The sequence below is a fragment of the Hyaena hyaena genome, unplaced genomic scaffold, assembly GCF_003009895.1.
Source record: "Hyaena hyaena isolate Hyena2069 unplaced genomic scaffold, ASM300989v1 scaffold_1015, whole genome shotgun sequence".
Lineage (NCBI taxonomy): Eukaryota > Metazoa > Chordata > Mammalia > Carnivora > Hyaenidae > Hyaena > Hyaena hyaena.
The window spans coordinates 36,669-62,866 of record NW_024081652.1 but is presented as its reverse complement, the minus strand read 5'-3'; the positions used below and the strand labels follow the sequence as shown (position 1 = coordinate 62,866).

The following is a 26,198-nucleotide window of genomic DNA, read 5'->3' as shown; positions in this document are numbered from 1 at the left end:
AATTCAAATTCAAGTGAGTTAACATACAGTGTAGTCTTGGCTTCAGGAGTAGAATCCAGTGATTCATCTTTTACATTAAAAATATTTTAGGGGCACCTGGGTGGCTCAGTTGGTTAAGCATCAGACTTGAGCTCAGGTTGTGATCTTACAGTTTGTGGGTTCGAGCCCCATATCGGGCTCTGTGCTGACAGCTCAGAACCTGGAGCCTGCTTTGAATTCTGTGTCTACCTCTCTCTCTGCCCCTCCCCTGCTCATGTTCTGTCTCTCTCTGTCTCTCAAATATGAATAAATATTTAAAAATGTTTTTAATCTTTTAGTAATAGAAAGAAATACATTTCCAGTCTAATTTTATTAGACTTTGGGGTTATTAAATGCTGATAAAAGGTTGATCAGCAATCTTGGTTATCACTATAGCTACAATTCTTCATTTGTTTTCTCATCTTTAGTGGAAAGTTAGGAGAGCCCATACCAAAGGTACTAGTCAGATGACACTTTAAATCTGAGATGCTCCAAACTATGGAAGTAGCCCAGGTGTATATTAATAGATGAATGGATAAAGAAGAAGTGGATAAAGAAGAAGTTTACACACACACACACACACACCATGGAATATTATTCATACATAAAAAAACTGAAGTCTTGCCATTTGCAACAACATGGATGGGTCAAGAGAGTACTGTGCTAAGTGAAGTAAGCCAGTCAGAGAAAGATATGATTTCACTCATATGTGAAATTAAAGAAACAAAACAAATGAGTTTAGGAAGAAAAACAGAGGGAGGGAAGGAGAGGGGAGAGAGAGAGAGAGAGAGAGAACCAAGAAATAGACTCTTAACTGTAGAGAACAAACTGATGGTTACCAGTGGAGGGATGGGTGAGATGAGGATTAAAGAGTACACTAAATATGGTTAAAAAATAAAATAATTAAAACTAAAAAATTCTGAGATCCAGAGATTTATTTCTCTTTCACGATGTTGTTAATTAAATATGACTTCACATTTGGTATATCTTTTTTTAAAGTTTATTTATTTTGAGAGAGAGAGAGAGAGAGAGAGAGAGAGAGAAAACACATGCACACATGAATGTGCAAGTAGGAGAGAGACAGAGAGAAAGGGAAAGAGAGAGAATCCCAAGCAGAGCCCACGCTTTTACCATGGAGCCCGACCTGGGACTCGACCTCATGATCTGTGAGATCAAGACCTGAGCTGAAATCAAGAGTTGGATGCTTAATTGATTCAGCCACCCAGGCTTCCCTCCATTTGGCGTATCTTAAAGTCCTCTCTATTCTTTAATTTAAAAAAAAATAGGTGTAGTGGGTTTGAATTGTCAGTTATGGCGATCTGCAAATCTGAACTTTATTTCTAGAGCTGTGCAAAATAATGGAAGACAAATTCCTGTTACCACTGAAACTTGAGCTGAGTCTCACAAGAGACTGGACTTGAACAGAAAAATGAATGTAGGGAAGGGGCGTCCTTGACAGAAGCAGCAACATCAGCAGTGGCCAGGAAGGAAACTGCAGAGTCTGAGGCTACAGAGACCAATGGGACTATAATTCTGCGGCAGTTCAAGTGAGAAAGAATGAGGGTGTGAAAGGAGTTGAGTGTGAGAGACAGAGCAGAGAGAGCTGGGATGGGCAGAACGCGATGACTGACTATAAACAGGGAAAGGCAGTTGTCAGTAATTCAGAGTTTTCAGGCATCTGTGATTGGAAAGGTGGAAGCTTTAGAGATTATGAGGGAGAGGAGCTTAAGACAGGAGAAGATGCTGAGGTCACGATGCTCATACTACACTCAAGATGCCTGTCTCGGTGTCTGCAGACATTTTCATCACCTGTGTTTGTAGCTGGGAAAAGGTTAGAGCTGGAGACCTAGGTCGGGAACAAGTGATAACTGAAGCCTTGGGAGTTGGTGAGCTCACTGTGAACACGGAAATGGGGTCTTCCGTAGCCCTGGTCAGGCCATAATCTCTGGGCGAAGGCCATGGCCACTTGCTGAGTTTTGGCAAGGAGGGTGAATAGGAAATTAGATCCAAGGGAAACCTGCTATTTTAGATTCATGGTGTTGCCCGTGGAGTGCTCCCGTACCTCCACGGGGATGACTGAGTACCAAGGCGTACGGCTCCTGAAACAATACATATGGTGAGCCTCCCGTGCCAAGCTCTCATCAGGGAAAAGGAAGAGCTATGAGTTTTCATTCTGCTCCCAATGTCTTACATTTAAGATCTTATGTAGTCACCCCATTTGCCTGGCTTGTCTGCGTCTGTTTCCTCGCCCTTGACGTGGAGATATAAATGACTAATTGATACGGTTCTTGGGAGAATTATGTAAAACAATGCATTTAAAGTTCTGAATGATAGTAGGTACTTGATAAGCTGTAGCTATTATATTACTAGCAACTCTAAGTAATTACTCGTGTGTGCTTGATACACTGCTATTGAAACACCAAACTAGTAAATACTTAATAATACTGATTTGCAAGTTTGCAAATTTGCTTTATTTCTTAAAACAGCTCTAGGGAGGTGCCCAAGGGCCTGCTTCCAAGGTAGGAGAGTGGGTACAAAGCGGGGCTCCAGTCTCCAGGCCCAGCCACAGGAAGCGTGGTTTTATCTGTTTTAGTTATCGGACATCAGCACCAAATTGCGTTTACATAAAGGCCTCGTCTGAAAAATGAGAATTGTTTGAAATGAGTGTACACTTGAAGGCACAAAGGGAGGAAACAGTTATGGAACCCAGTGGCAAGAGAGGACTATCCACCGAGAGCTGTGGCTTTTGTGGGTGGCTTCAGCCCGGGCGGCGCTGGAGGAACAAACTCGTTCCTTCCACCCTCCTCTCTCCTTCTGGGGCTTCCTACTAGCTGAACCCAGTGGAACACAAATAGCCTCCATGGACCCAGAGCAGGGTGGAGGAGGTAGGAGCCTGGTTGGTGAGGGCCACACCTGGTCAAAATAGACCTGAGGAATAGCCTGGCCTTAGCAGGTGAGTCTCTCACACTAAGACTTTTACATTCGAGTTCTAAATTTGATTGAAAAATGCACCCTGCTAATCTATGCCCAGAGTATCTGACTAGAGTATTGAATGAAATTGCTTCTCTGCCTTGCTTGTTTTTGGACTGCTTTCCCTCAAGTGATGGAACAGACAGGCTGTCTCCTGGCTGCCAGAACAATCTAAGTACATCCCACATTGTCTAACTGGGCAGGTAAAGGAATCATTCTCCTAACACATTACAGTGATCAGCTTCCCAGCAGCTGCTATAAAGAGGATCCCAGTCTGTCACACAGCATAAATCTGTGCTACCCATGAGACACAGCCCCCTGCCCTGTGGCATCTAGGAGGCTTCCCAGGGTATGTGAGAGCATAAGCCAGTGTATGTGCAGACTAAACAAGAGTTAGTCAGTTGAATGTGGGCATGGAAGCCTGGAGCAGGGCAGTATAGACACAGAGTATAGCTCATGTACAGAGAATCCAAAGATGAGCCCTTAACAGCTGCCCACATGTTTGAAATGATGTCATTGTCACTGGACTAAATGGGCTTTTGGCAGGGGCCCAAGGTGATCCATTAACTATGACACCCAGGGTGTCTCAAGAACCCTCTTTTAAGGAAGACACATAGAATAGCACCTCTTGAGACATTCAGGCCTGTAGTTTGATAGGGGAAAAGCCAACATAAAGTGTAACTGGTATTCCACCTGGCAAATGTGTCTGTAGTCTGGAAGTACAAAGGAGTTTTTAAAATATTAAAAAAATATTTTTAGGGAGTGAGACAGAGTGTGAGTTGAGGAAAAGAGCAAAATGTGGGGGGGGGGGAGGGGAAGAGAGAAAGAGAGAGAGAGAGAGAGAGGGAATCTTAAGCATGCTCCATGCTCAGTGCAGAGGCGGAAGTAGGGTTCGATCCCATGACCCTGAGATCATGACCTGAGGTGAAATCAAGATTTGGATGCTCAACTGACTGAGCCACCCAGGCATCCCAGGAATATTTATTTTAATGGAAGGGAGAGAATGTGACCAGACAAGCTGCTTTGCTTCCAGAAGTAGGTGACTTCCAATTACAGAAATAATTCATGTAAGGCCCAGAGGACAACAGATTCCAGAATTGTAATGAAGGAATAGAGGCCCTTGAGCCCTCTTCTACAATGAAGGGCTGCTGAGCCAAGAGCGTTCGATCCTTCAGAAGGGCAGGAGGCTTCAACGCTGTCCTGTTGAAGGGTAAAGAGGAGCAAAGTATAGGAACTATGCTTTCAGTAGACTGTGCACAGGCTCACCTCTAAAGACAGTGAAGAAGGGGCAGCTGGGTGGCTCAGTCGGTTAAGCATCTGACTGCAGTCCATGATCTCACGACTCATAGGTTTGGGCCCTACATGAACTATGTGCTGACAGCTCAGAGCCTGGATCCTCCTTTGGATTCTGTGTTTCCCTCTTTCTCTGCCCCTCCCCTGCTCGCACCTTTTCTCTCTCAAAAATAAAAACATAAAAAAAAAAAAAAAGACAATGAAGAAAATGTAAAAGCAGATTCTCTGGCTCAGAGACAAGGGTGGGGGCGGTGGCATTTGGTTAGATGAGTGGTTTCCCAGAAGGTCAGCCAGCAAAGGTATGTGAAACCACAGCTTATGTTATCTCCAAGTAGCCCCAGACCCCTCCAAGGCCACCACTATGCCACCAAGCTGCTTGTGAAAATGCTTTTCCAGAATCACTTGTATGTGGAGAGAATTGGTTTCCTGCTAAGGTCAGTTCTGTAAGAAAGGGGACAAGAATCAAAGTACTTTTGAAGGAAACAAAGGGAATCTTCATTAGCTCAGGATCGGCCTGTTTCCTGCCTGTGTGGGTTTGAAGTGTGTGGGAGGGTAGGCGCACAGCGGGACACAAAGCCATTAGCACTTCTTCCTTTGTAGGTGCTCTAGCTCCAAGGGGACTTAGGGGAAAAAAACGAAAAACAAAAACAAAACATCTTTCCTTGAGGCCAACACAGACCCTAGTTTGATACAGATTCACGTGGTCAAACTGGCTTTGTGCCATACTGATAGAAATGGTCCTTGATAGAGAAGTCATTGATTTGGATGTTGGTCTCCCATTTTACAGTTGAGTAGAATGAGACAAAATTTCAAGACCAAAGCTTGTAACTAATCCGCTCTCCTGTTGATGTTGCCAGGCAATTAACAATTCATAAAAGAGTCACCTGCATTTAAGATGTTTACTTTCAGGGCACCTGATTTCAGCTTAGGTCATGATCTCACTGTTCGTGAGTTTGAGCCCTGCATCAAGCTCTGTGCTGACAGCTCAAGCCTGCTTCTGATCCTGTCTCCCTCTGTCTCTGCCCGTCCCCTGCTCACACTCTGTCTCTCTCAAAAATAAACAGCAAAAAAAAAAAAAGAAAAAAGAAAAAGAAAAAAATTTAAAAAAGATGAATTACTTTCAATGACTGTGGAATTCTTCCACTTCCACTTAAACAGATGGAGAACATGAGCCATCTGTCAAACATAGTGCTTGATGCTGGAGAGTTGAACAAAATAGTTCTTTTCTTCAGGAAGCTCATGGAGACAGACATGTCAACTATTAATTAGAACCCTGCCGGTAGATTGATTCATTGTATATGCTTTTCTATAAATAAAAATATTTATTTTCAAGTTACAACACTAAGTATGTGAAGGAGTAAGCGAATATTTACCTTCTTTGTCACCCTAGTCTTCATTTCTAAGCCTGACAATTTCCTTATCCAGAGGTACCACTGTTATGGCATTGGTGTATGACTTCTAGGCCTTTCTCTGTATTTTGGCAAAAATGAGATCATGGGTGTTGTTCTGTGATGTCTTTACTTTTCTTTACTTTTTATTATTTTTTCACAACTTCTTTTCTTAATATATCAGGGGCATAACTACATGCAAACTTACAATATTCCATTATACGTAAGGGCCATCATTTATTTAGCCATGTTCCTTTCATGAACTTTGTATTATTTCCAATTTGTGGCATAGCCTGCAGTGAATATCCTTACCATGTCTTTGCATATTTCTACTGGTCATTATGTAAGATACATTTTGAATATAATTTTAAAAATTAATATACAGTATAATTGACTTTGTATGTGTACAGCCCTATGAGTTTTAATGTGTATATAGATTTGTGCAACTGCTACCAAAATCAGAATACAAAACTATTCCATCACCCCATAAATCTTATTGTACTGCCACATTGTAGGCACATCCCTCCCACTCCTATTCCCCGGATCTAATCTCTGCTCTTCATCCTTAAAAGGCTTTCCTTTTCCAGAATGTCATATAAATAGTCATACAATATATGGCCTTCTGATAGTACCTTATGTTACTCGGCATAATGCCATGTTGTTGTAAGTGTCAATAGTTTGTTCCTTTCTGCTGTTGAGTAGTATTCGATTGTGTGGCTGTACCACAGCTAGTTAATGCATTCATTTATTGAAAGACATTTGGATGTTTCTAGTGTTGAGTGATTATAAATAAATACTACTACTGTCATCAACATTCATTGTATGAGCATACATTTTCATTTCTCTAGGGTAAATACCTAGGAGTAGCATTGTTGGGTGAAAGGATAAATGTTAAGTTTCACTTTATAAAAAAATGTTGAAACATTTCCCCCAGCGATTGAACCATCAATTTTATATTACCACTAGCAACGCATGAGGGGTACAGTTGCTATGCATGTTAGCTAGCACTTAGTATTACCAGGTGTTTTTGTTTGTTTTGATTTTAGTCATTCTCATAGGTATGTAATAATATCTCACTGTAATTTTAATTGGAATTTCCCTAATGGCTAATGAAATTAGACATCTTTCTGCATACTTTTTTGCCATCCGTATGTCTTCTTTGGTGTAGTGTCTTAAGTCTTTTGCCCATTAAAAAAAATGAGTTGTTTTCTTACTGATAAGTTTTAAAAGTTTTTTTATACATTCTGTATACAAGTTGTTTGTCAGATATGTGATTTGCAAATATCTTCTCCCAGCTATAGTTTGTCTTCTTATTTTAACATTGTCATTTATAGACCAAAGTTTTATGTTTTTATAAAATTGAATTTGTCCATTTTTTTCTTTATGGGTCACATTTTTGGTGTCATAGCTAACACCTCACGACCTAATACCAACATCATGAAGATTTTTCTCCCAGGGTTCAGTTATTTTTGCATATGGATGCCCAATTGTTCCTACCTTGTTTGTGGAAAAGACCAACCTCTTGTCACTAAATTGTTGAAGATACATTAAAAAATTCTTTTTAAATGTTTATTTATTATTGAGAGACCGAGAGAAACAGAGCATGAGCATGGGAAGGGCAGAGAGATGAGGAGACACAGGTCAGCACAGAGCCCAGCGTGGGGCTTGAACTCACAAACTGTGAGATCATGACCTGACCCGAAGTCGGACACTCAACTGACTGAGCCACCCAGCCACCCTGAAAGATACATTTTTGATGTGAAATGGTGTCATATGAGTACAGTTTAATTGTTAATGGGTTTTGAGGCCAGTCTGCTTAAATTTGAACCTCAGTTTTACCACTAATTACCTGTGTGACAATGACCAAGTACTTAACCTCCCTTTGCCTTCATGTTCTTTCCTAGAAAACAAAGATAGTACTTACTCCATAAGATTGCTATGATGATTATTATGTAGAATACACTTGAAGCAGGGCCTGACATAGAATAAGTGATGAATTAGGGTTAGCTTTTGTGTAACTTTACAATTATTGTAGATATTGGGAGCATGTCCTACGAATGCATTTCCAAGAAAATAAAAAATATTGCAACCACATTGTCTTCAACCTACAAGTTAGCTATTTGTAAGTGAATTACCACTAACTTTATTTTTTATAAAATTTATGTATTATATGTATTAGCTCTTCAATTTTACATACAACAATGTTTTTTCCATTAGAGTGTTGGAACTTTAAGTTTCACTTCCTAACCTCTGGGGAGGGGCGACTTACTGGAGGTTGAATCAGCCAATGTTCAATGACTTTGGCAATCATGAGTATGTGATGAAGCCTCTAGAAAAACCCAAAAGGACTGGGTTTAGAGAGCATCTGGGTTGGTAGCATGGAGCTGGTGACTCTGGGAGAGTGGTGATCCTAAAGAAGGCATGGAAGCTTCTGGCTCTTTCCCCATACCGTGCCCTAGGTACCTCTTCATTGAGCTGTTGGTTTATATCATCATATCCTTTATTGTGTCTTTTAATAAACTGGTAAAAGTGTTTCTCTGAGTTCTGTGAGCCGTTCTAGCAAATTAGGAGAACCTAAGGAGGTCCAGGGAACCTCAGATTTCTAGCGAGTCAGTCAGGAGTACAAGTATCAGCTGGCATCTCAAGTCCAAGGAAGAGGGTTTTGGAGCCTCCAGTCTGTAGCCCAATGGAGATACACAGATAACAGCCTGGACTTGTGACTACTATCTGAAACAGGGAGGGGGTGGATAGTGGGCAGTTTTACAGGACTGAGCCCTTACTCAATGAAATCTGATGCTTTCTCCGGGTGAATAATGTCAGAACTGGGTTGAGTCTCAGACACCTTGCTGATGTACAAGCGTTGCTTGGTGTGGTATGTTGAGGAGCTCCTCCCCTCACTTTGGAATTGGGTCCAGGAAACCCAAAAGAGTCATTGTCAGTAGACCTATAAATGGAATACAAGTACCTCTCTTCACTAATGTTATAAGAAAGTTTAAAAGTACCTAGCATAGTACCTATTAAGTGTATGATAGTATACACTCATATGAGTGTATGATAAGGAGTGCTAGGTGTTGTCCCTGCGTGGTATAATCTAAGGCCTGCTGGCGAAGCTAACCCTCTTCCTCTATCAGTCTTTTGTAGAGACTATCGTGATCCTGAACTTTTTCCATTACAGACTCATTTCTTTGGTTTGCTCTTCTAATAGTTCTCAGTGGGTTGTCACTTTAGGCTCTTCTTGATTATTCTCTTTTTTGTGCAGGCAAATCAGCCAAATTGGCTTCTCAGCTGGGAGGTGGAGATCAGGGCACAGAGGAGTTAAAGAGTTTTGTTTAATTCCGTCTTGGAGGGTATAGCTATTTAGTTGTAGAAGGAGATACACCCACCTTTGGGCAGCATAAGGGTGGAGGGGAACTTGGCAGGTGATTGAATCTGGATGAGAGCCAGAGAAAAAAGGTGGTCTGGCACCAAATGTGGATTCCTCTCACACCAGACACATTTCCTGGCACTGGATGAACATGGTTGATTTAGAGAGCATTCTTCTCTCGGGGTGAAGTGGACAGGAAAGATTCTAAGACAGCATTGCAAGGCACGGGGGCATTTGTGAGGTAAGCAAACTTCATTTCTGGGTATTCCCAATCTCTCTGTCCTGTACCCTTCCAGACTTTTGGCTGCCTCTCCTCAGTGGCTTTCCTCCCTTGCCCTAGTTTCTACCAAGTTCCAGGATTTTCCAGGTACCATTCTGCCAGATTTGTAACCATTTCAAAATCCTTCCTGTTAAAAATGTGTCCATTTACACTGACTGCTACCCCCAGTGACAGAAAGGGCCCTGGAGATAAATCAGCACTTGGGACCTGGCTTTTCTACCGTCTTTCACGTGACCCCTGAACAGTCTCTTTTCTTTGGGTCTCAGTTTACCCTTTATGTATTGTGAGGCTTGCACCAGGCAATCTCTGAAGTCCCTTCCAGTTTAAACAAGACTTGATTTGGTGATATGATGCTTCCTCCACCGCTACCTTACAGAATAGAGTTCACATTTAAGTGCACATATGTGCTTGATGATTAGTGAAGTCTCACTGTGTAGATGTTCTGCCTATTCCCTGAAAATAAAGTTTCCTGCCAACCAACTAATGCTAAATCATTTTTTTTGGCCTGATACTAATTCTAACTAGAACATGTGTTATTTATCCTGGATGGAAAATTTCTGGTGTTCTAAGATGGGGAGAGGATGCCATTTCCTCCAAGAGACAGACAAGGACCCTATTTGGCTGGGAAGCAGGGATGGGAAACGGGCATGCCCTCTGGGTAAATTGTCTTGGCACAGTTCGTGGGTGAGAGCAGTTTGTTGTTAGACACAGCCTATTCACATTAGGAACATTCTTGTCTAACTCCAAATCCCCAGTTATACAATAAACTAACTTCCTTTAGTTATTTCCAGTCCTGTGCATTTTGGTATCTTCTCATTAATTATCCAATACCTTCTTGGAAGGAAACTTGAGCCTAAAGTTATTGCTCAGAGAGTTATTACATACATAAAAGGATCATGGAGAGCAAAAAGAGATTGAAGTATTGGGAGTATGCCTGGGAACTGGATTTCTTCTGAGGAGACAAGAGAGCAGAAAGGATGATAAAAATGTTTTAACATAGACATCTAGAAATGGCCCTAGTAGTCCTTAGGATCCAATAAGAAGAAACTAATGTCGGGACGCCTGGGTGGCTTAGTCGGTTAAGCGTCCGACTTTCGCTTAGGTCATGATCTCGCGGTTCGTGGGTTCGAGCCCCGCGTCGGGCTCTGTGCTGACTGCCAGCTCAGAGCCTGGAGTCTGAGTCTGTGACTCCCTCTCTCTCTGACCCTCCCCTGCTCACGCGCTCTCTCTCTCTCTCCTAGAAATAAATAAAACATTAAAAAAATTTAAAAAATAAAAAAGAAGAAACTAATGTCAACTTTAGGGTAGACTTAAGAAAGAACATTCTAGAAGTGAGTCCTATTAAACACTTATTAATTCTTTTTTTTTTTTTAAATGTTTATTTATTTCTAGGAGACAGAGAGAGAGACAGCGTGTGCAGGGGAGGGTCAGAGAGAGAGGGAGTCACAGACTGAAACAGGCTCCAGGCTCTGAGCTGGCAGTCAGCACAGAGCCCGTCGCGGGGCTCGAACCCACGAACCGCGAGACCATGACCTAAGCGAAAGTCGGACGCTTAACCTACTAAGCCACCCAGGCACCCCAAACACTTATTAATTCTTAAAACACTGCTCAGTAGTTTCTCTTTTGGGGAAAACGTTTCTGTCTTCTCCTATCCCTTTTGCTTTGCCTTGGTAAGTCAAACTCTCCTCCAGGCCAAATGTCACTTCTTGAGGGAGCTTTGCCTGATCCACAAACCCTTCCCCTACTCCAGCCAAGTCTGATTAAGTTGACCATTATGCTATCCCATAGCACCTTGCAATTCTCTCTCATAGTATTTATCATAGTTCCAGTGTTATATTTATGTGCGTGCTTAGTTTCTCACATCTGTTTTTCACATTTGCCTATAAACTACATGAGGATGGAGATTATCTGTTTTATTCATTGTAATATCTCCAGGACTAAGTACAGCACAAGGAAGGTGCTCAGTAAATTTGTTCAGTGGATGGGTGGTCATAGAAATGACGTAATGACAGGTTTTTAAACTATAGAGAATTTTCCTTTTTTTGGACAGCATTAAAAAAAACAGAAGTAAACTAAAACCCAAATGATTCCACCAAATATCTTGGATAGTGTGTGGGTTGTCTCAGTTTCTTTGGCTCTTTGCTAATCCCCTTGATACCAGAAATTCTCTTGGCTAAGGTAGTACTCATTGACATTTTAAGTATTTGAGGTTTAAGATATTTACTGCTATTACAAAGGTGGGACATTCAAGAATGCCTTGGAAGGTTTTAAATGTAGTCAGTACCAGACTTCCAAGAAATCATACAGATTGTTTTTCTGAAGACACGCTGTCTTATTCCAAACCTATATCAGTGAAACTGTACCACTACTACAATTCTAAGGTGATAAGTAGCACAAGAAAATGGCCTCAGTATGCAATGATTTAACTTACTTTTTACGCTTAGCCTGTCAGTGGGGAGCTGGGTTAATCAGAGCTTCGCTCTCTGCAGCAGTACTGAACTTGAATGTGGGAAGAGAGGCTAATTGGAATAAGCCTGTTGTGTTGCATTGGAATGTATTTTCATTGATAATCGTATTTAACGTTTCATTTGTTTGGTAAGAAGTAAAGTAATTAAAAGTGATAGCCTTTGAGTTTTTATGTTTTTATTTTAGCAAAATCATTTTTCCCCCAAATGAAAGCTAATGTGAAGTGTAAATGTAAAAAACAGATAAAAGTTGAGCTTCTTCTTGGGAGCATGTATCTATGTTCATTTCTTAGGAACTTCTCACCAGTCTCAGGAACTTCTGGAAAAATATTAGAGAATGAGAACTCCTTGAAATACAGTTTGAAAAATAGCTTGGTCTCTAATTTCTAATTCAATTAAGTTCTATTATATGGATATTGATTTAGGTCCACAATCCTTTTTATGACTATCTTTATTTTTTTATTATTATATTTAAATTTTTAATTCCAGTGTAGTTAGCATACAGTGTTATATTAGTGTTATACTAGTTTCAGGTGTACAATACAGTGATTCATTAATTCCACATATGACTCATTACTCATCAAAATATGTATACTCTTACTCCCCTTCCCCTATTTCACTCATACTCCCACTCACCTCCCCTCTGGTAACCATCTGTTTGTTTCCTATAATGAAGAGTTTGTTTTATGTTTTGTCTCTTTTTTCCTCCCTTTGTTCATTTATTTCTTAAATTCCACATATAAATGAAATTATATGGTATTTGTCTTTCTCTGACCAGCTTACTTAGCTTTATACTCTCTAGCTCCATCCCTGTTGTTGCAAATGGCAAGATTTCATTCTTTTTGAGGGCTGAGAAATATTCCATTGTGTATACAGCAAAACCTTGGTTTGTGAGCATAATTCGTTCCAAAAACATGCTTGTAGTCCAAAGAACTTATATATCAAAGCAAATTCCACAACCCAAAAATATTCATATAAAAATGATTACAATACTGTAATATAATACAAAATAATAAAGAAAATACAAAATGGGAAGAAAAAGAAACAAATTAACCTGCACTACCTTTGAAAATCTTTGTGGCTGGTGTGAGGGAGACAAGAGAGAGGAGAGTTATTGTGTAGGCAGAATTTCACTATCACTAATGGAATCACTGCAGTCGATTGGCTCAATGGAATTTTTTTCTGCATGGAGACCATTGTATACGCTTGTACAATGCTGACTAAAGTACAGTATTAATAAACTCTTGTCATATACTGTTTTTAATGTAACTGGCAATAAGGCAGCAGAGGAAAGGGTCTGTATCTGGAATGAAGTGAAGGACCCCCAAGCTTACTCCTGTATGGAAAAGCAAAGGACTGTCCATAAGTGCTTAGAAATGACAAAAAATACACTAGAGCCAGTCATGGACACCTTCCAACATTCCAAAAAATCACTGATTTTTGCCAAACACCATGGCCTGAGATTGATCATCCAAGCATGGGAGATGATCACCCACAATCCCGCAGAGAGAGAGAGAGAGAAAAAGAGAGAGAGAGAACCTTTGGCTTAGTTGTGATTATGTGATGTTTGGTGTCCTGTACGACTCATATTGAAAAAAATCGCTTGCTTAGCAAACTAAAATTTATTAGAAATGTTAGCTCACCTTGCGGAACACTCACAGAACAAGTTACTTTGCAATCCAAGGTTTTACTGTGTATACCACATCTTCTTCTGCTTTAAAAAATTTTTTTTCTATAGTTTATTTATTTTTGAGGCAGAGACAGAGTATGAGCAGGGGAGAGGCAGAGAGAGAGGGAGACACAGAATCTGAAACAGGCTCCAGGCTTCGAGCTGCCAGCACAGAACCCGTCGCGGGGCTCGAATCCACGAACCGCAAGATCATGATGGGAGCCGAAGTTGAATGCTTAACTGACTGAGCCACCCAGGTGCCCTTATACCACATCTTCTTTATCCATTCACCTGTCTGTGAACACTTGGGCCATTTCTGTAATTTGGCTATTGTAGATAATGCTGCTATAAACATCAGGGTGCATGTATCCCTTTGAATTAATGTTTTTGCATTCTTAGGGTAAATACCCAGTAGTGCAGCTACTAAATCATAGAGTCGTTCTTTTTGATGAAACTCTATTTTGTCTTCCACAGTAGCTGCACCAATTTGCATTCCCGGCAACAGTGCACAAGTTTTTTTTTTTTTGTTTTTCCACTTGTTCACTGATACTTATTCCTTGAGTTTCAAAAAAAATTTTTTTTAGTGTTTTATTTATTTCTGAGAGAGAGAGATAGCGTGAGCAGGGGAGAGTCAGAGAGAGAGGGAGATACAGAATCTGAAGCAGGCTCCAGGCTCTGAGCTGGCTGTCAACAGAGCCCGACTTGGGGCTTGAATCCACGAACCATGAGATCATGGCCTGAGCTGAAGTCAGATACTTAACTGACTGAGTCACCCAGGCACCCCTTAAAAACTTTTTTTAATGTTTATTTTTTAGAGAGAGAGAGACAGAGACATGCTTCAGGCTCTGAGCTGTCAACACAGAACCTGACGTGGGGCTCAAACTCACAAACTGTGAGATCATGACCTTAGCCAAAGTCAGACACTTAACTGACTGAGCCATCCAGGAGCCCCATTCCTTGAGTTTTTGATATTAGCCCTTCTGACAGGTGTGAGGTGATATCTCATTGTGGTTTTGATTTGTATTTCCCTGAGGATGAGTGACGTTGCACGTCTTATCCTGTGTCTGTTGGCTGTCTGTATGTCTTCAGAGACACGTTTGTTTATGTCTTCTGCTTATTTTTTAATTGGATTATTATTGTGATTTTTTGGTATTGAGTTGTATAGGTTCTTTATATATTTTGGGTACTAACCCTTTATCTGATAGGTCATTTGCAAATAACTTCTCCCTTTCTGTCTTTTAGTTTTGTTGGTTGTTTGCTTTGCTGTACAGAGCTTTTTTTTATTTTAATGTAATCCTAGTAGTTAATTTCTGCATTTGTTTCCCTAGCCTCAGGAGATGTATCTAAAAAGAGGCTGTTCTAGCTGATATCAGAGAAATTACTGTTTATGTTCCCTTATTGGATTTTTATGGTTTCAGGCCTCACATTTAGGTCCTTAAAGCATATTGAATTTATTTTTGTGTATGGTGTAAGAAAGTGGTCCAGTTTCATTCATGCATGTTGCTGTCCAATTTTCTCAGCACCATTTGTTGAAGAGACTGTCAGACGGTCTTTTTCCCATGGCATATTCTTGCCCTCTTTGTTGAAGATTAATTGACCATATAATTGTGAGTTTATTTCTGGGCTTTCTATTCTGTTCCATTGATCTATGCATCTATTTTTCTGTGGCCTTTTTTAAAGAAAAATCTTTCTATTTCTTGGTTTTTGAGTCATTATTCAGAGTAATACTGAATACAAGAAAATTGAAGTGCAAAAACAATAAACATTTTCAGTGCACCATGAGGCAATTTAATAAGCAAATGTTACTGTGAAAGATTAGATGATGGGCTGTATAGCACAGCAAAAATAGAATGAGCAAAATGACATTTTAGGATATTATTGTGCCTCCACTGTAATGGACAATCATTTGTTAATTTGGCGGGTGCTATGTCATGATGGAAAGTAAATAAGACACATTTTAGGCAAATATTGACAAGTGTTTGCAAGGTCTTTGCTAAGGAAAAATAGTACCAATTCCCAGAATATAAAAGATGTGTGAAATTCAACATGCAAACTTAGCCTTGATTATAGAAGTGTAATGAGCTAAGTACTGAATTTGAGCAGAGCTCTCAGACTACGCTTGTGGCAAAATAACTAATCCCGGTCCCCAACAGGACTTAGAAGACCGTGCTGAGATGGAGGAAAAGATGTGAGGCACGGGAGCTGATTCTGGTCTGAGACCAGATGGGGTCTGTCTTTTGGCCATTTTTCTGAGGAAAGTGTCCCTGGCAGCAGATTCCTCTGTGGCACCAGCTATGTGACTGTAGTCATGCCGTCCAGTGTCAGTGGCTGAACTCTTTCAAGAAGCTACAGGCCACAGCTATACCCATTGCATTAGGGCCTTCACTCCTTTATTCTCTTTGAGAGGCTAAGTGCATGGGGCACTTAGGTGGCTCAGTCGGTTAAGCGTCTAACTCTTGGTTTTGGCTCAGGTCATGATCTCACGGTTCGGTTCATAGGATTGAGTCCCACATTGAGCTCTGTGCTGACAGTGTGGAGCCTGCTTGGGATTCTTTCTCTCTCCCTGTCTCTCTCTGCCCCTCTCTCACTTGCTCGTGTGTGTGTGTTTGTATGTGTACATGTATCCCACCCCCTCAAAATAAATAAATTTTATTTTTTTTTAATTTTTATTTTATTTTTTTTAAATAAATAAATTTTAAAAACTTAAAAAGTAATAATTTCAAACAGAAAGAAAGATTAAGTGTGGCTGTTGTTCTCTCTGTTCTTAAACTTTTTTAAACCCATATTTCCCCCCACCCCCAGCATTGTGGAATGGCATCACATTTCCTATTAGTACAAAAAAGAAAGAAAGAGAGAATGCATTACCTGGATACAGTCCAAGGAGATCTGAGATGGATGTAGGGACCGATGACTAGAGATGTACATATTTCTGTGGCTCTTGATTCCCTTCCAAATGCATCTTTTTAAGGGAAGAGGAATTACATTTACTTTTTACATTTAATTTTTATGTGTAGGTATTATTCAAATGGTTCAAAAGCCAGCATATATAAGTACATGGTGAAAAACCTCCCCTTTTCCCTGTCTCCTAACCACCCCACCTTCCTCTAATGGATCCCTCTTGTTCTCAGTTTCATGTGTCACCTTCCAGAATTTCTTCAGGCATACACAGACAAGTACAAATATGTGCCCTTGTTTGGGGAAAACTACAAGATTTTTAAGATCCATGCCAGGAATCTGGTAGTTATTTCTTCTCATTCCCAAAGCTCATATACAAATCCTTGTAATTCTTTATTGTAAATGCCATTTCCAAGGGCAGAGAACTCACTGGTGGGAGAGGGCTTCCTGTCACTGGCATGCTGAGTAAGGATAGGAAAGTGTCGCCAAGTCTGGACGCTCGCAGCACACAGTCTCCCCTTCCGTCACTGAAAGTAAAGGGAGAGAACTGGGAGGAACAAAAGGAAAAAGAAACCAAATCCATACCCAGAAAGAATTTACAGATGAGGTATGGCTGTCTCTTCAAATCAACTGCTTTCTCTATTATTTCCTAAAGTCATTAACTAAACCACAGCCAGTGCCAGTGCAGTTCAATGAGTTTGGAGCAGATCCCTCGGTGTTGGCAAGTCATTCCACTGGTTCTAGAAAATGAGGCTGGATTGAACCGGAGCTGAAAGAATTACAGTGTTTCCTTCCTCTGATGACTCTCTCAGGGGACATGCCTGGAATGAGTGAGCATGAGAGATGAGGTGGTGTTCACTCTGAGGCACAGCTGGATATACATGTGGAAGAGGGGGCTGTGCTCTGGTGTTATTTTTGGAGGCTGTAATTCCACTGCTAGTTTTCCTAGCTTACCCTTTCTTACATATTCCTTATCTCAACCCGTCTCTTCTCTGGAGATCTTAAAGTTACTGTTGAGGCTTGAAGCAAGATGGGTGCTACAGGGTCATGCTTGGAAATTCATTCTAGGCAAGATTTTCTCCCTCAAACCCATGTATTGAGTTAAGATTACAAGGAAACAAATACAGCTCTGATTCCCATTTACTTTAAGACTCACTCTGGCATTCTTCCTAATTGATTAGATAAAAATGTAACTCTCAACCGACTCATTCTCAGAACATCATTGCCTACACCCAACATTGACAGTTGCCATGAGAAAAAATTGTATGAGGACTTCATGGCAGATGTAATGCTTGGCATAAGTAGATGCTTGAAAAAGTTCTCATAAATGAATACTAGTCAACCCTCATTACTCAGCAACAATTGATCACCTCTCTGTGACATTTTATAAAAATTGTAGCATTTGCTTTTTCCTTTTTTAAACTCTGTAATTCTCAAAACAGCCTTTAAGTATGGACAAGGAGGAGAGTTTAGACTAAGAAGGGTACTTTCACTTTTAACCTCATTATTCTAAAAGTGGGAATGGTGAACTTGAATCAGATAGATCTCGGATAAAATTTGCCCATCCATCCATCCATCTACCCACCCATCCATCCAACAAATATGTATTAATCCTTTACATAAGGGGACTAGGCAGGGTATTCCTGTATATGTCAATGTGAACAAAATAGCTTCAATCCTTGTATTTATGGAACTTACCATCTAAGAGAAGAGAATGAACAAAATAGTCCCAGATTGTGGCAACCTTTATGAGGGAAACAAACAGGAGGCTGAGTTAGAGGATAACAGGATGAGAGTGTATAGATAGTATAGATCAAGTATGTAGGGAAGCCATCTGTGAGACAGTTATTTAGGCCAAGACTCTCAGGGTATGCAGAAGTGAGCCATGCAAGGAGTGGAGCCAGGTGCAGAGATCAGCATGTGCAGTCTTTGAAGTAGGAAAGGGCATGGTGTATGTATCTAAGGAACTGAAGATCCGTGGGACTTTGAATTGTAGCTAGCACTTCAGTAGCTGTGGGAGATAGAATTGCTACTCAATCAGTTGAGCCTTCATTTCTTCATACTGAAATATAAGATAATGGTGCACACCTCGCAGGGCTGTTCGGAGAATTTAATGGGTATTAAAGGAAATAACATCTTGTCTACTTGAATTGCTCTACATCTTCACAAAGGTTCCTGAGACTCCAGTTGGTCCTTGTCACCAAATGTGCTTGACCTGTCCAGCCTCCTGATCATTGTATATAGACCTGGGGATCAATCATCACTTGAACAAGAGAACATTCTCCATCCCTAGTTTTCCAAACTCAACAAGAGGAGAGAATAGGCACATATTTCATTTGTTCATCTTAAAAACTTTGGACATCAAAAGAGAAGTAGGTGGAGGGAAGGAAGAGGAGGGACAAAAAGTGAAAAAAAAAAAGGATTTTCTTTTCTAAAACGTGCTTCATCATTTATGGAATAACTTTTAAAGGCCAGATAGGATTTCTTAACTACATTTGGAGACAGTTGAGGTTTGGGCCTAGGTGTTCAGAAAACAATAAAGAGAGCTGAAATATTGGTCATTGTATACCCCACTTATAGCAGACACAGTAATTTGTATGTTTTGTACTTTATCTCCTTTAATCTTCCTAAGAATCCTGCAAGATGGGTCTTATTAGCCTTGTTTTATTTTATTTTATTTTTTATAGTTTATTTATTTTTGAAACAGAGAGAAACAGAGCATGAGTTGGGTAGGGGCAGAGAGAGAGGGAGACACAGAATCCGAAACAGGCTCCAGGCTCTGAGCTGTCAGCAGAGAGCCCAATGCGGGGCTCAAACCCACGAACCATGAGATCGGACCTGAGCCAAAGTTGGGCACTTAACCGACTGAGCTGCCCAGGTGCCCCTAGCCTTGTTTTAAAGATGAGGCAAATGAAGCTCAGATGGAAAGGTGGATCTCACTCAGTTCCTCTCTTGTGGGATTTAATATGGGATTGGACAAGTCTTTGGTAACAACGAGAGTCTATAAAGTTAGCATGCCATGTATATAGTTGATATATTTCTTTAGAATGCTTTATTGTGGCAGTACCACATTATCATTAAGTTTTTTTTGATTTGATTTTTTTTTTTCGAAAGGAAGAGCAGATGGCCATGTGAGCAGGGTAAGTGCAGAGGGAGAGGGAGAGAGGGAGAGAGAAAATCTTGAGCAGGCTCCATGTCTAGTGTGGGCTCTGTCTTAATGACCGTGAGATCACATATTGAGATGAAATCAAGAGTTGAATGATTAACTGACTGTGTCGCCCAGGTGGCCCTATCATTAATTTTTAAGAATTCATGATAATTATTATCAATAATTAATGATAAGAATGCTATTATCATGAATTTATCTCAACTCAACTAGCATTTGCTGAATTCCTAACTAATGTCACAGACACTCTAGTGGGCAGAGTTATATAATACACAGCTTTTTCTTGGGGATGGAGAATAACTGATGGTTCATTGCAGTTAGGGTGTGCAGTGGAGCAGGAGTGGTTCGTAGTGTCTGGGTGATGCCATGACAAAGAGTTTTGGATCTTGTCCTGTGGAAAAGTAGTATTTTAGAAACACTGCTCCCAAGCTACGTTTAGATAGGGCTTTGTAAGCACAAGTTCATCTGTGGGGCCATGTTAATAACCTTCCTCATAGATTATGTGCTTTCTTTTTAGGAACAGTGGACAGTGCCATGGACCTGATCTTGATCAATTCCCTACCTCTCGTGTCTGATGCAGAAACATCCCTCACCTGCATTGCCACTGGATGGCGCCCCCATGAGCCCATCACCATAGGAAGGGACTTTGAAGCCTTAATGAACCAGCACCAGGATCCACTGGAAGTTACTCAAGATGTGACCAGGGAGTGGGCTAAAAAAGTCGTTTGGAAGAGAGAAAAGGCTAGCAAAATCAATGGCGCATATTTCTGTGAAGGACGAGTTCGAGGAGAAGCAATAAGGATACGGACCATGAAGATGCGCCAGCAAGGTAACAGGCCCCTTAGTCCGGGGCAGGTGAGGTCTGCTGAGACTCACACACAGCTTTTGTTTTGGCATTTGATGGCTCAGAGACTGGACATGGGCTGTGTGAGTGTGGAACTTGAAGACCTTGTCTGCCTCTTTCCAGACATTACGTGTCTTTAATATATATATAGCATTAGAGATAAAAGAGACTGGCCAGTCCACTTCTCGCCCATTCAACCCCTTCACTAGAAATTGTCATGAGATGAAATGTATTATATTTTCTACTAAGAACTTCATGACCCTTATGGAGATATGAACATGTTACATGTATGTAATATGAAAATCACAGTGATAAAGACATCTTTCCATGACAAAATATTGGCCATTTTGAGCTTTCTCATTGATCATTTGATTCTTTGTTTTGCTTGCCCCTGAGTATTCCTCACAGAAGTTAATCTTTTCAGGGGAAAATGTGGTAGAAAAAATTTTAAGGGGAAACATCTATCAATAACTCAGCTTCATCGGTGACTTAGTGTATCGGCTTTCTGTTGCCACAATAATGCTGTGTGTCACATGACCACAGACCACAGTGGCATACAACAATAAGCATGGATGGCTTATGCATGTAAGTCAGCGGGGCTGGTAGGTGGCTCTGCCATTCTCCACTGGGCTTTCCCACACATGGATGTTAGGTGACTGTAGGCTTATTATGCTGGCCTTGGCTGAGCCAGCCTGGCTCTGTTCCATGTGTCTGTCGTTCTTTGGCAGGCTACTCTATGTATATTCTCACAGAGATGGCAGAAGAGCAAGAGAGCAAATGGAGATGCACAAGGCTTCTTGAAACCCAGCATACTCTCACTTCTGTCTCATTTTATTGCCCAAAGAAAGTCAGACAGCTGAGCCTAAAGTCAGAATGGATGGTCAATCACACAGCTAAATGGGAAAGATTATGGTGACAGGGAGGGATGAAGAATTGGGGACTTTTTTGTAGGCAGTATATCATTCTTGGAAAAGAGGCCGTGATTTCATACTAAAAGTTGAATTACTGCACTTAGCTCACAGAACACCACATCTTTGAAGGGAAACATTGAGGGCCTTTTGCAAAGGGTGCAGGGAGTGGAGTGAGGGGTCAGGTATTACTCTTTGCTACCACCTAACAACGCAGTGATGTGATGGAGCCTTTCTCCCAAACTACAAGTGGCTCTAAGCTAAATCTTTAGGCAGATCCTGATGGCAACTGGAGAAGACAGTGTCGTGAACATTATTTAATGATTCTGTTTTGTCCTAAGGCTCCCAGGTCTGGACAGGCAGGTAGACTTCTGGTACCGTGGTGCTGCCTGCTGGGAGGAGGGTACAGAATTCCAGCAGAGATGACCTCTCCTTGTTCTGACTGGAATGATCTGGCCACTCAGTTATCAGCCCTTTTTACTGGGCCAGTCATACCTTTAATGAAGGAGTCCTTTCCAAATAGGTGTCATCATAACCACAGGGACTGTGGCCTGAGAATGTGTCATTTCATGAAACCATGACTGTGAACTCTTCAGGGTTTGGTTTGTAATCATAAAACTGATCCAGATAAAACACACTTCTACACATTTCTCTGATTGGCAGGTTTTTGTTGTTGTTTTTGTTTATTTGTGTTTTTTGTTGTTTTAAAATATAGGAGTCTACATTGTTTTAGACAAGTGTTTCTCAACACTGATGTGCTTATAAATTGCCCGTGGGTCTTGGTAAAATGTGGATTCTGATTCAGTAGGTCCTTGAGGAGAGCTCTGAGATCATGCATGTCTAACAACATCCCAGGTGATAAGGTGCCTCTGAGTAGCAAGGGTGGAGAGTCCACCGCTAGCTGGGGTCCACCTGAAAATAGTTCTTTGAATTTGCTAACATTGGTAATTAGAAGCCTTGAAGGCAGCAAGCTCATTTTCAAGTAAAAAATGATAAAATCGCTATTCATGACAAATGAAGGAAAAGGTTTTCTTAGCAAAACTGCAATATTCACCTTTACATGACACGAGGTGAGTGGGAAAAGTGCACAGCAGACATTCCCAGGAAGGCAGCTCTCCGGTGAGGGAAGAGAGTTTGAACAAAGGGATGTGAGGTGTGCCAAAGCTATCATGGCTAAAAAGTCAACTCTATTATTTTTTGCATGTGTCATTCAGGATTTGACCTGCATAGAGAGTTATGTCTCTGCTGATAATTCCACATTCTGAATGAAGATAATCTGAGATTTGTCCCCCAGTGGCTTCATAGGAATGAAATGTGAAGTGCTATTGTGTTCTTTCCAGGATGGCCTGGGGCTGAACTTGACAGCATAGAAATAAGAACCTGTAGAGAGTATTAAATCAGTACATTGGGAGTCAAAGACCAATGGCTGCTCCATCCTGACAGGTTAGGCCAGCACAGGTAAAGGACTTAAATTCAGTTACATGAGGTGAAGGTAGACTTGGCAGTGGAGAGATGATGCCTTTTAGATTCCTTTCACCTGACTTTTAATTCTGTCTCTACCATTTACCAGCTCTGTGGCCTTGGACAAGTTACGTGGCACCCATTTGTCTTGTTTTTCATCATCTGTGTAATGAGGACAATAACAATACCTTCAAAATTGTCTTCACTTTCAAATAAGATGGTATCTACCAAAAGTCAGTTCCCATGAGCGCATTCAAATTAAGCTTTGATTGACACCATAGGTGTGTTGCTAAAAGCTGGGTGAAGTGAAACATTATAGAATAAGTTATATATAACAATAGCAGTTTGTAAATGTTGGGAATGGGATTTGAAGCCAAGTGATCTGACTGCAGAGTCTGTATGGATGACCACTGCAACACCCTGGGTGTTTCCCCACGTCTGCTGTGAACCACCCTCCCCCACTCTGAACACTTGTTTTATAAAATAGAACAACTCCAACGGAAACCCTACAAAGCAGCCCAGGGCACAGTGGGTGTAGGGACGTGGGTTGGAGCCTGACTCTGTAACTAAATGGTATGCTGAAGGCAAGTTTCTTCACTGAAATCATTTTTCCTCTTTTGAAAAATACAACGGAGATAGAGATGCTACCCCATAGATTTGAGAATCAAATGAGACCACCAACCTATTTGGCTCAATGTAAATGTTCAGTAATTGTCATAGTTCCCTGGAATAAGCAGTAATTGAGTGAGACTATTTTTCTACTCAATTGTAGAAAAAATTGAATACCATCCATTAACGTAATTGGTATACAAAATTTATACAAAAGAGGTAGTTTTATTTTATTTATACAAAAATAGGTAGTACTTTCTTTCCTACATTTGTTTTTGTTAATGTTTATTTATCTTAGAGAGAGAGAGAGAGAGCATGTGCATGAGGGGGAGGGGCAGAGAGAGGGAGAGGAAGAATCCTAAGCAGTGGGTTGGTGAACCCACGAACCGTGAGATCATGACCTGAGCTGAAATCATGAATCAGATGCTTAAATGACTGAGCCAGTGAGACGCCCCCTTCCTACGCTGTAATAACAACATCTCAGTCTGTTGAACAGATTCTGCTTCTTTTGCTGACCATCCAGTAGCTGAAATACAGTGCAAGGAAAGTGATATCCTTTATGGTAAATCAGGAAAACCTCAACAACGGTGTCTTCATGATACTATTAATTCCCTAGTAAAACATCATGGGATCTCAGAGGTGCCTGCCCAGAGACACAGCAGGATAGGGTAAACATCCATGTATTCCTGCTTGCTGCTGACTCGTGCATCTGGGGAGGAAGTGGAAAATCCATTTGAGATGTGCCAAAACATGCTTAAATTGGCTCGCACACTCCAAATGGCCAAACTGTTTTTTATCAATGGCATCATGCAAAAAAATCAAAAGCAATTTGTTCAAACCTCCCTGGTGATTTCATTTGGGGGTAGGGAGGTATAAATGATGTTTGAAACATTTTCACATCCAAGCGTCTGCCGGAGTGTCCCCTTGGGAGGAAACATAGGTTATTTACTTCCTATTTTCATTCGAGAAATAACTTGAAGAACGTCAAATCTTCCAAACACGATTTGTGAAGTTGATAGAGAGAAGCCATTTATATCTAAATAACACAAATGAATATGTTAAAAGCCTAAAGAAAATAGGAAAATTTGAAATCCGATCCATTCATTTATTCTTTCATTTCACAAGTACTCTTAGGCCTCTACTCGCGTCACACATGGGAGATAAAGCAATGGTAACATGTCCTGAGTATTTACCCGCCTGACATTCCCCTAGCAGCTTTATATACATTACTGTATACTTTAGTCTTTACCAAGCATGTGTCTGGTGGGGACTATGATGTGACCTTGTGTCCTGGAGGGCTCAGTCTAGCCGGGGAGCCGTGCTGTGGGTGGCTGTAAGGGGAAAGTGCAGGACATTTGGAGAACAGCCTTGGAGCACTTACCCTGGATCCCAGGGCATGAGTAAGGCCCCTGGAGAAAGGGACATCTACCTGGAGACCAAAGAGGAGTGGGACATGGTGAGACCCAGGGAAAAGGCAGGGGCAGAGGAGAAGGGAGGGGGCCCATGGCTTGCATGTGAGTGACCACTCGGTCCATTGCAGGCCTGAATATAGTTCAGAATGGCTGCAGTTGAGAGCTAAGGCTATACGGAAGGAGTAAGATCAACCCAGAAGGCTGATGGGGTTGAACAAGTGTGGGCATCTTGAGTTTGTGTCTCAATTTTCACTTTACTCACTGTCAGGAGGCCTTGAGTAAGGGACTAAGTCACCCTTAACTCCATATCCCACATGTGCAGACAGAGGATACACCACTTCACAGCACTGTTGTGAAATTGTACAAAATAATAATGGACATGAAACTACCCTTAGTCTTTATCATTAAAGGAGATACCCAAAATTGAACTTAATTACTTTACATCCATGAGAAGACTCTTTTTTTTAATCTTTTTAATGTTTTATTTATTTTTGAGAGAGAGAGACAGCATGAGCAGGGGAGGGTCAGAAAGAGAAGGAGTCATAGAATCCAAAGACAGGCTCCAGGCTCTGAGCTAGTTGTCAGCACAGAGCCCGACACGGGGCTCGAACCCACGAGCCATGAGATCATGACCTGAGCCGAAGTTGGACGCTTAACCGATGGAGCTACCCAGGCACCCCAAGAAGCCTCTTTATTTATAACTTAGTATCATCAATTCTCTTGTCCAGCCCTTAAGGAAAAAGTGGATCATGTTCTTAGTTAAGTTCTGTCAGTTAATTAGCCCATCCAAATGATGTTACACAACTCATCTTCGAATTCAGGCCTTAGCAATCTCATTTATAAATGACGTAATAGGACTTCAGAGCCTTTTGAGTGCTAACGTTATATAACCTATGAGAGACTTCCAGAGCCAAGATACCTAGTTCAAATCCTGACTCTCCCATGAACTTGATGTGTGATTTTGGACAAATTACTTAGCCTCTTTGTATTTTAATTTCCTCATTGGTAAAATTAGGATAATTGTAGTAACTATCTGATAGAAATATTATGAACGTTAGCTATGTGTTAAGTGCTTAGAAAAAGTAGTGCCTAATAGTAGGCACTATTTTTATTTATTTATTTAATTTATTAAAATCCAAGTTAGTTAACATATAGTGTAATAATGGTTTCAGGAGTAGAATTTAGTGTTTCATCTCTTACATATAACACCCTGTGCTCATCCCAACAAGTGCCCTCCTTAATGCCCATCACCCATTTAGCCCATCCCCCCACCAACCTCCCCTCCAACAACCCTCAGTTTCTTCTCTGTAGTTAAGTATACCTTATGGATTGCTTCCCTTTCTCTTTTTATCTTCTTTTTCCTTCCCTTCCCCCATGTTCATCTGTTTTCTCTCTTAAATTCCACATATGAGTGAAATCATATATTTGTCTGCCTCTGACTGACTTATTTCCCTTA

General features: G+C 40.9%; 1 protein-coding gene across 1 annotated transcript in view; it reads left to right on the top strand.

Moving 5' to 3' along the window:
• Positions 1–26,198, top strand: part of TEK (TEK receptor tyrosine kinase) — a gene marked incomplete at its 3' end in the record, with an annotated part of 92,304 nt that overhangs the window by 29,442 nt on the left and 36,664 nt on the right. The window contains exon 4 of the mRNA XM_039221801.1: positions 20,026–20,337. Coding sequence (XP_039077732.1) covers positions 20,026–20,337 — 312 coding nt within the window. The remainder of the gene's footprint in view (positions 1–20,025; positions 20,338–26,198) is intronic.